At 40.9% G+C, this 13,811-nt stretch overlaps 1 protein-coding gene across 3 annotated transcripts in view; it reads right to left on the bottom strand.

The window, feature by feature from the left end:
- Positions 1-13,811, bottom strand: part of LOC124723157 (homeotic protein female sterile) — a 263,408-nt gene that overhangs the window by 40,184 nt on the left and 209,413 nt on the right. For 2 of the 3 annotated variants that reach the window (XM_047248348.1, XM_047248349.1), the window contains exon 15: positions 6,620-6,778. In XM_047248348.1, coding sequence (XP_047104304.1) covers positions 6,620-6,778 — 159 coding nt within the window. Of the gene's footprint in view, positions 1-6,607; positions 6,779-13,811 lie in introns of all 3 variants that reach the window. The other variant, XM_047248347.1, reaches the window with a different exon arrangement.

Raw genomic sequence — 13,811 nt, 5'->3', positions numbered from 1 at the left:
TTTGTTTCTTATGAGCCTTCTTGGAAGCAGGATTGATGGTTGTGAGGTCTGGGTACATAAAAAATCTATGGGAGTAGGCTCTTTTTTGGAAGTCAGGGCACCCGATTTTTGGGCTCATGATTTAGCAGGAGCAGACAAAGGTTGAGGCTTAAAGTGAGCAGGTGATAGTGGGGAGGTTGAACGGGCAATCTTTGGGCTGGCCGATTGGACGACTGTGGCGCTAAAGGTGAGATGGCAAGTCTGTGTGGCTACCTCCTTATTAGGTCGAGAAGAGACATGGTCAGTGCTATATTTACCCGCTGGGAGCTCAGTGAGCTTTCTACTGGCAAATAACTTACGAGCAGCAAAGATGGACACCTTTTCGTTCACTCGGATTTCCTGAATAATGTGTTCATCTACAAAAGTAGGGCAATCTCTAGAGGAAGCAGTGAGGTCCCCCATACAGTTGATGCAATGAGGGTATGGAGGTGGACAGTCAACCTCACGGGCATCACTGCCACATGTAACACATTTGGCCGTACTGCAACACGACCGGCTGAGCTCGGGTAATCACCCTTCCCTGGGCCTGGCCTCTACCAGGGGGTACGTACGTGTCCTACCTGTCTACCTGCAGCGGGGAATTACGCGTTACCCCATCAACGGCTAGGCGTGGGAACACGTGGGTCGGCCTTCAGACATGCACAGGGAGGAAAGAAAGAGGAAGGGAGGAAAGAAAGAGAAAGGGAGAAAGAAAGAGAAAGGGAGGAACAAAGAAAAGGAAAGAAAGAGAAAGGGAGGAACAAAGAAAAGGAAAGAAAGAGAAAGGGAGGAACAAAGAAAAGGAAAGAAAGAGAAAGGGAGGAACAAAGAAAAGGAAAGAAAGAGAAAGGGAGGAACAAAGAAAAGGAAAGAAAGAGAAAGGGAGGAACAAAGAAAAGGAAAGAAGAGATCTCAAATGCTGCAGCAGAGAAGGAGGTTAAGAGAAGAATCAAGGAAAAGAGAAGGACGAAGTGAGGACAGAGACCTTTCAGTATAGAGAGAAAAGAAGAGAAACCAGGTCTTACAGTCATAAGCGGCTGTCTCCGGCCGTAGGCACAAAACACGTCCCAGAGAGATAAATAGAGAGAGAGAGAGAGAGAGAGAGAGAGAGAGAGAGAGAGAGAAGAAGAGGAAGGGAAGGTATGCAGCCCAGAAAGGAAAGAGAGCTGCACTAGCTCGGGGTCCTGTGCTCAGTTCACGTACACATGATGGCTAATCAATATACAATGTATGTTAGCTGTTCCGAATGAGTCTTAGTACTTTTTCCTTTCATAATTTACATAATATATGTAGTTACATGCACACTACCATGCTTGTAAGTATTCAGGCTCTGAGAACAGTGACAGAAGAAGACTTTAAGCAATGACATTAGGTAGAGTTGAAGAAAAATGATCTCCTCCCCCCCCCCCCCCCCCAAAATACACACACACACACACACACACACACACACACACACACACACACACACACACACACATTCACAAACCCCTTCAGAAAACCTTCTGTACCCTGGCCCCAGAGTACTGTGTAAAGCCCTAACAGGAATTAAAATAGTTCAAACTATTTGAAGCAGTTTTGTTACTATCACGATTCCACTGAATTCAGAGGAGTTACATATAAGAATGTACAGATATTATATATTCATTCCCTTGAAGCAGCAAAACTGCAATGTCCACCAATCTGACTCAAATTATACATTAATAATAGAATAAAAACACTGTTTTTGACAGGAGACAAGGTCTACTTACCAACTGCTGGAACGGGTAACTGTTGCAGAGGTCACTCGCGCGCGTGCGCCCACACACACACACACACACACACACACACACACACACACACACACAAAGCCGACATTAAAAATACTAGATTTTGAAAATTTTAAAACAGTTTCTGCATCACATAATGAAGAGAAACTGAAACAGGACAAGTAAAAAATGATGGGCATAGAACATTAATGTTTAAAAACTGATTTCTTTTTTATATCAGTGAAGCTGTATTCCCTTTTTCTGACACGTATCCTGTCCTCTAATCAAATAATTAGAATCTGTGTGAGATGAATCAATCACAATTTACACACAGTGTTAAATGGATCATATAGTAGATCCATAGTCCGGGTTAGAGGAGGAAAATTCAGTTTGTTAGCAAAGAGGTCACTCAAGACAAAGAACAAGTTAAAATTTTGGAAGGAGGGGAAGGAAACTGGTAATACCCTTCAGTAAAAGCCTGCAAATACCTGAATCTGGGTGGCTGCGACATGGATTTGAACTCTGGTCCTGCCGAATGGGAGTCCAATGTCATAACCACTGTGCCACCGCACTTGGTGGATCAGAGGAGAGAGAAGAGGCACAAAATTACTTTATTATTATTATTATTATTAATCACCACCACCACCACCACCACCACCACCACCATTATTATTATTTCCAATTTTTGCACTGTATATGCATTCTGATTTGTGGTTTTGAGTGCTATTTCCTTCAGTATCTATACATTTTCCTTTCATTATTCTGTCTTTGTCCTATGTCCGCCTAGATGGAGAGCCAGAAGCACAAATGTGCCACATACCAAATAATGTGCCAGTTGTTGATGAATTTATATGCAGCAGGATAATTTTAACACTTTTTTATTAGTATGCTTTCTTGTCTGTCTGTTCGCTACAAATTTGACGATTGATTCTAAATTAAGTTCCCGATGAGCTACAGACTTGAAATTCTAAACCCAGCTCAGAACTGGTTGTCAGTGCAATTGTGTGGGGGTAAGAACCATCTACCTGCAATAGGGGAGGAGGTGGGATGAAAATGGGGTGACACTATACAACAGCCATGCTTAGCAGTTTGTGTCACTGCACCTACAGGCTTTAAGTGCGTCAATTACCTGCTGCAGAAAGCGTCTGCAAGAATTCATCTGATTTATAGGTGAACCTCTGTAATGCCTGAAGCAAATTTTCACAAAACTTGGCACACACATCACTTAGAACCTGGAAAAAAATTACTGTGGCAGTAAGAACCCTGCAGCACCCCTACAGATGAGGGTGGGGATGAAAAGGAGTGATATAAAAGCATTACTCAGGGATGTATGAAGCAACATCAATCAAATTTGGTACATTCATGACTCACTTTATTATGTTTTTATTAATTCGTTCTCTATCTGTCCATTTGATCCAAATTTTGCAACTGATTTTAAATTAACTTCCCCATGAGCTAAAGACTTGAAACTTTCAACACAGCACAGAACTGGATGGCAGTGCAATATAACTCACTTGCTTGTCTGCTGTGTGGTGGAATGTACTTTGTGCGCCATTGTCATTTCCCCCTTTCCTGTTCAAGTTGCAAATGGTTCATGGGAAGAACAGTTGCCAGTAAGCCCCTGTGTGAGCTTAAATCTCTCTAACTTTTACCTTCATGGTTTTTTCTTATGATATATGTAGTAGGAAGCAATACGCTGTGACTCGTGAAGAGAAACTGAAATAAACCTGAAATTTGTCACATGTATCTGTTGTAATCCCATCAAAATGTTTGAGATCAACTGAAAAATTTCACATCCACAACACTAAAAAAGAAAGAAAATTATTATCTAAATAGAATAACTTTTTCATGTAACATGATTTTTATTTCAGACTGAAAAAGTATAAAGCCCAATACAGATAGTTCCGGAAATTTGTAATTGTGAACTTTAATTAGCTATATAAATACTTGTGGGATTTATTATGAAAAACTTGGGGTGCATACAATACATAATTGATGCAGGACTAGTTCACTTCCAAACTATTGTTTTTTGCACGTGCCTCATATTGTTTGTTATAAATCTTGGAAGCATTTTCATAGCTATTAAAAACACAATCGTGAATTTTCAAAACTATCTGTATTGGGCTAAGAGAAATTATTTTTAACTTTTTACTCTGACATAAAAATGTAATACTAAAAATTTATTTTTATTTAAATAATTATTTCTAGGTTTTAAAATGTCCAAATTTGGAAAATCGTCTGAACTACAAATATGTGACAGTATAACCAACTAAATTCATTCAGTATATTTTGTGTGGCTGGGATATTTATTTTTGGGAACACTACACACACACACACACAGATGAATGTGTGTGTGGATAAAGCAGCCACATTCAATAGTCTCTGATCTGAATCTACAGTGATTAATTTTGGAAGAAACAAAGATAACAACTCCCATTATGGTCGACGTGTTGAGTGGTTAATAGGCACATTAACAAGATGGAAAACACTGCTAAGCTTTCAGACACTTTCCTTCTTCACCACTACATTGACACACAGACAGACACGCACATTCACTTACTCACAGCTTCAGTGTGTCAATTCACTACATTTTATTGGTATGGCAGCTAAACTGGGATAAGGGACTGTGTCAGGTGAAGTAGTCGAGAGGTGGGAGAGAGGGAGGGAGGAATGGCTAATGGCAGGGAGGGAAAGGCAGCAAGGGAACGTGACAGCAATGTGGCACCAATCAGCTTGCCCTGGCAGGGGCAATGCAACTTGCATGTTGTATATAATGAAGTGCAGAAGTATATTGGGAGGGAGAGATAAAATTAGGGAAGGGGGAGGGTGTGAGTGTAGACCGAATGAAGTGGAGGATATGGGTGCAGGGGTGGGATGGGGCAGGGGCTAGCAGAGATTGAGGCCAGATGGAGGGCAGATTGGAGTATGTTCTGAAGGAACAATTCATATCTATGTAATTCAGAGAAGCTGGAGTTTGAAGGGTTGGGAGGGAAGTGAGGGAGATCCAGATGGCACGAGTTGTGAAGAAGCAGTCACTTAAGTATATTATATTGTGCTCATTAGTGTGATCCACTACTGGGTGCTTGGCCATAGTTCAGCAGCGGCCAATCATTCTGGTGGGCAGTTGGCTGCGAAAGTTACAATACAGCTCGAGTATGATCTGGCTACTTTCACAGGAGGCACATGCCTGTTATGGGGCTGGAATAGGACTTGCTGGATGGGTTTAATATGGCAAGTCTTGCACCCAAGTCTTTTGCAGGGAACGATCCATACAGAGGGGGATTGGGAGTTGGTGCAGTAAGGGTTTAGTTAGGAGCAGGATGAAAGGTAGGTTAAGCCTCAGTAAAGTTTTTATCAGCGTAATATTGCATAATAAAGGATTCCTCATTTTCAGTTTGTGTGAGAGTGCTTGAATTAGTGGTGTGTGTCCTCCATTCTCACCACCTTTCTCCTCTAACCACCTCAACTCCACCTGACACATCCAAACATATGGACTAAATTGATTTGCTGGTACAATTTAGTCATACCTGGTTCAGCTGCAACAACAAAGCCAAGTACGTGTACGTGTGTGTGTGTGTGTGTGTGTGTGTGTGTGTGTGTGTGTGTGTGTTGTTTTGCCCTAAATCAGTTAGCTCTGAAAAAAGGAAGTTGTCCAGCTACATAGTAATGTTGTCATTCATTTAGTCCTTCCAATATTTGTATTACACCCAGGATTTTCCATTATATTTATGTAGCCATAGTTATTAAAGTTTTTAAGGCACTGCAGCACAGTCTGCGTGCTGGAACTCTGATGGTTGGGGATGCACCACGGCTAAATTAGTATGTTCTGTTTGCTGAAACCCGTACACTTGTGTTTTCCATTTCTCCTATTACTAAAAAACTATTGTATTCTTTTATCCAGCCTCATGTATTGCATCAAATTTAAAGTCACAGAGATGTGGGTGGTGTGAGAATATACCTGTTAACATACAAAACAAGCCACTATATCGTTGCCTTCTCCTTATCATCAAAAATGACCAAACTTCTGTAGATCACCAATTTCAACTTGATCTCGCACATCAGTGAACAGTCACTTTGCTTCACCTAACATGAAACTTAGAACATGTTCTTAATTTTACTGATGCAGTTTAAACAATGTTTAACTTTGGTGCATATTTTAGCTGGTTGCTTACACACGACAAAGTACTAACTGAGGGAAGCTGGAAGTTCCCACCTTTTACAGCACTGGTAACTAGTGACCAATGATGATTTCAGGAACATGTTTCCCAGATTGAGCAAAACTTAAGATCTTGCCAACACAATGTCAATACGTGTAAGTAAAGCAGTTTTTAACTACAGGATAAGGACAGAAGCAAAATTATTCCAAAAATACCCAACGAACATTCGTTATTGCTTCATGCAATCATTTACATATATGATATGTAACATAAGTAAATGGAAATTTTGTTACTATTTACAACTTCCTCCAGTTTTTAGCCACAATGTTTTTATTACTGTGGAAATCCACAGATGTACCTTTGGGTATCAGCATACACACAGGCTTTTAAAGTAATTACTACTACCTATCATTTACCTCTCATGCAAAAATAGCAATGAAACACTATGGCAGAACCACACACGTCATGCAACATTCCCAGTATTAAGTGTGAATGAATGATATGTAATTCTCTTATAAATAATAACATCCAGTATCCACGAAACTGAGCTGGTTTATAATGTACAATAATCACATTTAAAGCAAATGAAGGCTCTCTCTAATATTGGTATGACAAATTGAATTCATTAAAACATTATTTAGTACTGGGAATGTCACAAAATAGCAGGATGTTAGTAATGTGACTTACAGTATGGCTTACGTGGCTTTTTTCTCAGACAAGAGGCAACATATGATTCCAGCTCACGCAGGGTTGATGGTTTTAGGGTTTCAAAGTCAATTTCTATCTCATCAGGATTGGAATCACGCAAAGATGGCTCACGGGACTGGATAATATGAACGACTCTTCCCAATTTGTCACCTGCAATTCATAACAAAAAAAGTGCAATTAGGAAACTGTCTTAGGCACTTCAAACATTATTAACTTACAATCAAGTGAATATTTACACAAAATGAGTAAATAATGTGATATTCACCTAGAATTTAACAGCTATTCGTTTAACATGAATTTTATTATTTATTAGTTTCTAGAGTTTCTGTGTGTGAATTTAATATGTAATAGGCACAGTTCTCGTGTTTTCATTTGCGTCGGAAAGTAAACCGATTTTTGTGACATATTACAAGTTCCTAATCAGGGACGAATTATTTAGTTTCACCTGAGTGATTCAATAGTTAGGTATTTGAATCTCTGCGTATTATTAGACACAGTTCCTACGCAGCACGTGCTGATAGTCCATTTATCTGCATAGTTTAGTTTTCCATGGTGCTTAGTATGGACAGAGACTGCGATAGTTGTGTGCAGATGCAAGCAGAGTTGGTGACACTTTGCTCTCAGCTTCAGGGTGTGATGGCTTCGGTTACACAGCTTGAGGCTGCAGTGGATGGGCACCACTGTTGTGGGCCGGCCGAGGGGATCCAACAGATGTCCAGCACGTCTGAGTCCTCCGATAGGTCCTCACCGGTGGCCAACCCAGTTACTGCTTGCACCTGTGGTCGAGTGGGAGGTCGCCCCGGTGCGAAGCAGGCGTCAAAAGACTTCCCACGCAGCCGCACATAAGGCCTCCTCGGTTTGACTGAAACAGGTTCCAGGTGCTGTCTGTGGCTGATGCTGTCGCCTGTCCTGTTTCAGAGGAAACCACTCAGCCTGCAAGATCTAGGCAATCACGGAGGGTGGGATCATTGATAGTTGGGAGCTCCAATGTTAGGCACATTATGGGGCCCATTAGGGACTTGGCTAACAAGAAGGGAAAGAAAACCAATGTGCACTCTGTGTGCATACCAGGTGGAGTCATTCCAGACGTGGAAAGTGTCCTCCCATATACCATGAAGAGCGCAGGGTGCAGCCAACTGCACGTGGTTGCTCACATCGATATCAATGATGTGTGTCACTTTGGATAAGAAGAGATTCTCTCTGGTTTCAAGTGGCTAACGGAAGTGGTAAAGGCTGCCATTCTTGCTTGCAAGATGAAAGCAGAGCTGACCATTTGCAGCACAGTCGACAGGACCGATTGCGGACCTCTGGTACAGAGCCGAGTGGAGGGTCTGAATCAGAGGCACAAACGGTTCTGCGACTGTGTAGGCTGCAGATTCCTTGACTTGCGCCAAAGTGTGGTTGGGTTTCGGGTTCCGCTCAATAGGTCAGGTGTCCACTACATGCAGGAGGCGGCTGCATGAGTAGCAGGGGCTGTGTGGCGTGGACTGGGCATTTTTTTAGGTTAGAGGGTCTCGGGTAAACACAAGAAGGGCTTCAGTCACAAAGGGTGCAGGCCAAAAACAGGAAGAATGTAGTTACAGCAACCACTGGTATAACAGTTGTAAATTGTCGTAGCTGTGTTGGGAAAGAACCAGAGCTCCAAGTGCTAATAGAAAGCAATGATGCTCAAATCATTATAGGCACTGAAAGCTGGCTAAAGCCGGATATAAGCTCAGCTGAAATTTTTGCAAAGTACCTAACGGTGTTCCGAAAGGATAGGCTAAACACGGTTGGTGGTGGCGTGTTTCTTGCTGTTGGAAGTACTTTAACTTGTCGCAAAATTTGAAATAGATACTTCCTGTGAGTTAGTAAGGGCAGAGGTCAATGTCGGCAACCACAACAAAATAATAATAATAATAGGATCCTTTTACCAACTTTCCATTTCAGATGATACAATTGCTGAAAGGTTCAAAGAAAACTTGAGTTTGATTTCAAACACATACCCGATTCATACGATAATAGTTGGTGGTGACTTTAATTTACCCTCGATATGTTAGCCAAAATACATGTTTAATTCCAGAGGTACGCATAAAATATGATCTGAAATTGTGCTAAATGCATTCTCTGAAAATTATTTCGAGCAGTTAGTTCATGAGTCCACGCAAATAGTAAACAGTTGTGAACACACACTTCACCTCTTAGCAACAAATAATCCTGAGTTAATAACGAGCATCAAAACTGATACAGGGATTAGTGAACACAGGGTTGTCGTAGCAAGACTGAATATTGTAATCCCCAAATCCTCCAAAAATAACCGGAATATATAACTATTCAAAAAAGCAGATAAAAATTCACTTGAAGCCTTCCTGATAGACAATCTCCACTCAATCCAAATTAATAATACAAGTGTAGACCAGATGTGGCTTGAATTCAAAGAAATAGTATCACTAGCAATTGAGAGACTTATACCAAATAAATTGACAAACAACAGAGCTGATCCTCCTTGGTACACAAAACGGGTTAGAACACTGTTGCAGAAACAATGAAGCAAACGTGCCAAATTTAAAGAGAGACAAAATCCCCAAGATTGGCTATCTTTTACAGAAGCTCAAAGTTTTGCGCAGACTTCAATGCAAGATGCTTATAACAGTTTCCACAAAGAAACTTTGTCTTGAAAACTGGCAGAAAATCCAAAGAGATTCTGGTCGTATGTGAAGCATGTTAGAGGCAAGAAACAATCACTGCCTTCTCTGTGCGATAGCAATGAAGATACTATAGAAGACAGTGCTGCCAAAGCAAAGTTACTAAACACAGCCTTCCAAAATGCCTTCACAAAAGAAGACGAATTAAATATTACAGAATTCGAGTCAAGAACAGCTGCCAACATGTGTAACATAGAAGTAAATATCCTCTGATTAGGGAAGCAACTTAAACCACTTAATAAAAGCAAGTCTTCTGGTTCAGACTGTATACCAATTAGGTTCCTTTTGGAGTATGCCGATGCATTAGCTCCATACGTAACTATCATATACAACCGTTTGCTCGACGAAAGATCTGTACTCAAAGACTGGAAAGTTGCACAGGTCACGCCAATATTCAAGAAAGGTAGCACGAGTAATCCATAAAATTACAGGCCCATATTGTTAATGTTGATATGCAGCAGGATTTTGGGACATATATTGTGTTCAAAGATTATGAATTACCTCGAAGAAAACTGTCTATTGACACATAGTCAACATGGGTTTAGAAAACATCGTTCCTGTGAAGCACAACTAGCTCTTTATTCACATGAAGTGTTGAGTGCTATTGACAAGGCAGATCGATTCCGTACTTATGGATTTCCGAAAGGCTTTTGACACTGTACCACAAAAGCAGCTTTTAGTAAAATTGCGTGATTATTGAATATCGTCTCAGTTATGTCACTGGATTTGTGATTTCCTATCAGACAGGTCACAGTTCGTAGCAACTGATGGAAAGTCATCGAGTAAAACAGAAGTGATTTCTGGCGTTCCCCAAGGTAGTGTTATAGGCCCTTTGCTGTTCCTTATCTATATAAACAATTTGGAAGACAATCTGAGCAGCCGTCTTAGGTTGTTTGCAGATGACACTGTCGTTTATCGACTACTAAAGTCATCAGAATATCAAAACAAACTGCAAAACGATTTACAAAAGCTATCTCATGGGTGTGAAAATTGGCAAGTGATCCTAAATAATAAAAGTGTGAGGTCACCCACATGAGTGCTAAAAGGAATTCATTAAACTTCGGTTACACGATAAATCAGTATAATCTAAAAGCCGCAAATTCAACTAAATACCTAGGTATTACAATTACGAACAACTTAAATTGGAAGGAATACGCAGAAAATGTTGTGTGGAAGGCTAACCAAAGACTGCGTTTTATTGGCAGGACACTTAGAAAATGTAACAGATCTACTAAGGAGACTGCCTACACTACACTTGTCCATCCTCTTTTAGAATACTGCTGTGCAGATAGGACTGACGGAGTACATAAAAAAAGTTCGAAGAAGGGCAGCACGTTTTGTATTATTGCAAAATATGGGAGAGAGTGTCACAAAAATTATACAGGATTTGGGCTGGACATCATTAAAAGAAAGGCATTTTTCGTTGTGACAGAATCTTCTCATGAAATTCCAATCACCAACTTTCTCCCCAGAATGTGAAAATATTTTGTTGACACCAACCTACATAGGGAGAAATGATCAGCACGATAAAAGAAGGGAAATCAGAGCTCGTACGAAAAGATAGATGTTTCTTCTTTCCATGCGCTATACGACATTGGAATAATAGAGAATTGTGAAGGTGGTTCGAAGAACCTTCTGCCAAGCACTTAAATGTGATTTACAGAGGTATCCATGTAGATGTATTGAAAAATATGACAAAAACCACAGAAAGTAAAAAAATCAACTTTAACTTTTGGCAATATGCCAAATGTGGAATTTAACAGTCTTAAAATATGGCTCTACAGTGAGTAACAGTGACAACTGATTTTCCTTACTCATTAAGAAAATAACTGATACTTAAACCAGGACTGCAAAATTATACCTTTCGTTCAGTCCTGGCAAGTAGCAGCATGTTACAGAATAACTTGGCAAAACACGCAGCCAGCTGGCTGCCAGGTCTAGTGGAATTGGGGTGGTAAGTTGTGTGCCCTGTAGGAAGGAAAGTAGATTAAAGAGTGTAAGTATAGAAAGGCTCAAAGAATCAGAAGCCTGTTTCTTTTATTGGGGGGGGGGGGGGGGGGAAGATATTATTGGTGGAAGTTGCTAGGAGCCAGCTCAAGGCGATGTATTTTGTACGACTTGTTAGTGGTGTGCATATCGCTGTCCAGTAGTCAGATCTTGCAATCTTCCTGAAAGTAGTTGGATTGCTAAAGGGCTGTAATTATCGCCCTGTATCATTAGTCAAAGTGATGCTTATGACCCTTAATATAAAGCTGTCATCAACCCAAAGGTTGGTTTGAATGCCACAGAACTTCACTACACTTAATTCTACCCAGCCACTTAAAAGAAAAACTTAAGTTTAATGGGGTCTCCAAGTCACGGTGCAATTAGGCACTTTTCATATTATCAATAATTGCCTGTGGTACAAGGAAGGATGAGTGACAAATAAAAATCCTGGGACTGACAGGAGACTGAACCTGAGAACTTTGGATTTGTAGACTGGCACTTAACCACTGGGCCAACAAGCCACATTGAGTCTGATTTTAATAGTGTAACTGTAAAGAGAATTAATTTGATTCTGTGAATTAACACTTCTGAGAAAATATGTGAAGCAGTATATCAAGTAATTTGTCACAAACGCTGCCACTTCTGGCCCTGGTAGCAAGTGGGACACGATGTGATACAACAAAAGCTTTGAAGACAAAAGTTATATTTTCGGGTGTCTTGTCTTCATATATGAATTTATTGCCTTCAATTTTTTCAAATTTTTCTGTCTCCTGACATTTTTATAGCAAATCCTGTTTCACATCTTGTTCTTTCTTCATGGTGTCTTATTTAATACTTCAATGCAGTAAGTAAACAAATCAAATGCAGTTAAAGCTTATTACTTCGTAACAAAAATTATCAAAATTTATTAACCACTTAGACACTACTCATGCAATGTGGAAAATGAAAGATAAATGCAGCACTTATGGTCTGTTGACAAACTGAAGAGTGAACAGGCGCGTCCCTAACCTCTTGTAAAGACAAGTGCAAACAAATGGGCTGTGCCATATTGTGAGCCACTTACAGCAAAACACTGACCCAACAATGTGTCATACCATGCACCAGATGCCACCGCCTACCACTCAGTCAGTGCCCGGACACATACCAAGACCACACACACTTTGGCACGTGGTGTAAATGTCTTGTGCAGCCATGAGACTAGAACAAACCCTTTTTTCTTCTTCTTCTTTTGAGATAGTGTCAGCCTCCACTGTTAAGATCACTGCTGCTCTGCCATCATCCAAACAGGACTGGCTACCAAGGGCGTCCAGTCACTGCCATCAAGTTGCACCGAGGCCCTACTAGCCACCAACCCACCAAGGCACTTGCCAGTACCAGTCGCCACCAGGCCGCAGCTCACTCCCTGCATGCCTGCACCTGTCACTTATCACAGCTGGGTGGGGGTTTAAAAGAGTCTTGCACTTAGCAGGCAGTGATACCTGCCACATGTGCCTTGATGCAACTCAGCCACTGGCCAAGACTGTCTATGACACCAAGAATGCACCATGCCAAAACTGTGCTGAGCACAGAGCCAGTCCCCTACTACAACGCTTCACAAGCATGAGGTCCATTCGTTGATGCCTGCCTCATTGGTTGAGGCCCACCTTCCAACTGTCAGATGAGCATTTGAGCTTGTAATAAATTAATAAAGTGATTCTACTATGTTCGAATGGCTCCTGTCTCACCCCAATTCATCATCTTCCACCAGAGCTCATCTACACTCTGTACCCCTCTGCATCAGTAGAACAACCTACAGACTATTACACAAAGTTACAGTGACACTTGCACAACATGCAGACATATCATGTAAGTGTTCATTTTCCACCAAATGCTTTGAAACTATACGGAACACACAAATCAGCAACTAATACAAGAAATTCACTTGAACACAATTTATGTACATCACATGTTGTACTCCACTGTTTGATGACAATCTGCTTCTTAGTGTTTTGGTACAGCAGATGTAGAACCCAACTGGAAAAGGCCACTTCCTCCACCAAAGGAGCTGCTCGCTCTCCATTTTATAGATGGACAATAGCTAATGGGAAATCACAAGAACTGGGGTGGCACGACACTGGTCAGGTGAGATTTATGGAGGCAACAGTTGAACTAGCAACAAATTATACAAAATCTATGTTGGCGGTAGTACAACTGTTGCGCTGTCAGCTGCAAATGTCAAGTCTCCAAATTTTCGCAACAATGTTTTGCAATGTGCTGATTTTTCACCATATGTCTCATTTTCAAAACTACCCATTTGGATAAAGAGCTGAAGTAACACCGCAAGAGTGTGCACCTAATAACGAGCCTTTCAGAGATTTCAAAACCTTATATGTGACCCAGACATGAGGAAGCATAGCCATATAAAGTCCTTAAATAAGATGGAATCCATCGCATTCTTTTCAGGATGGGTAAAGTGACAAATGATCAGCTTGTGTGAGGCCTTCTCATTCTACAGCCTTTCCACTTCTAGATAC

The sequence above is a fragment of the Schistocerca piceifrons genome, chromosome X, assembly GCF_021461385.2.
Source record: "Schistocerca piceifrons isolate TAMUIC-IGC-003096 chromosome X, iqSchPice1.1, whole genome shotgun sequence".
In the NCBI taxonomy this organism is placed as follows: Eukaryota; Metazoa; Arthropoda; class Insecta; order Orthoptera; family Acrididae; genus Schistocerca; species Schistocerca piceifrons.
This window is presented reverse-complemented; position numbering and strand designations above follow the sequence as displayed.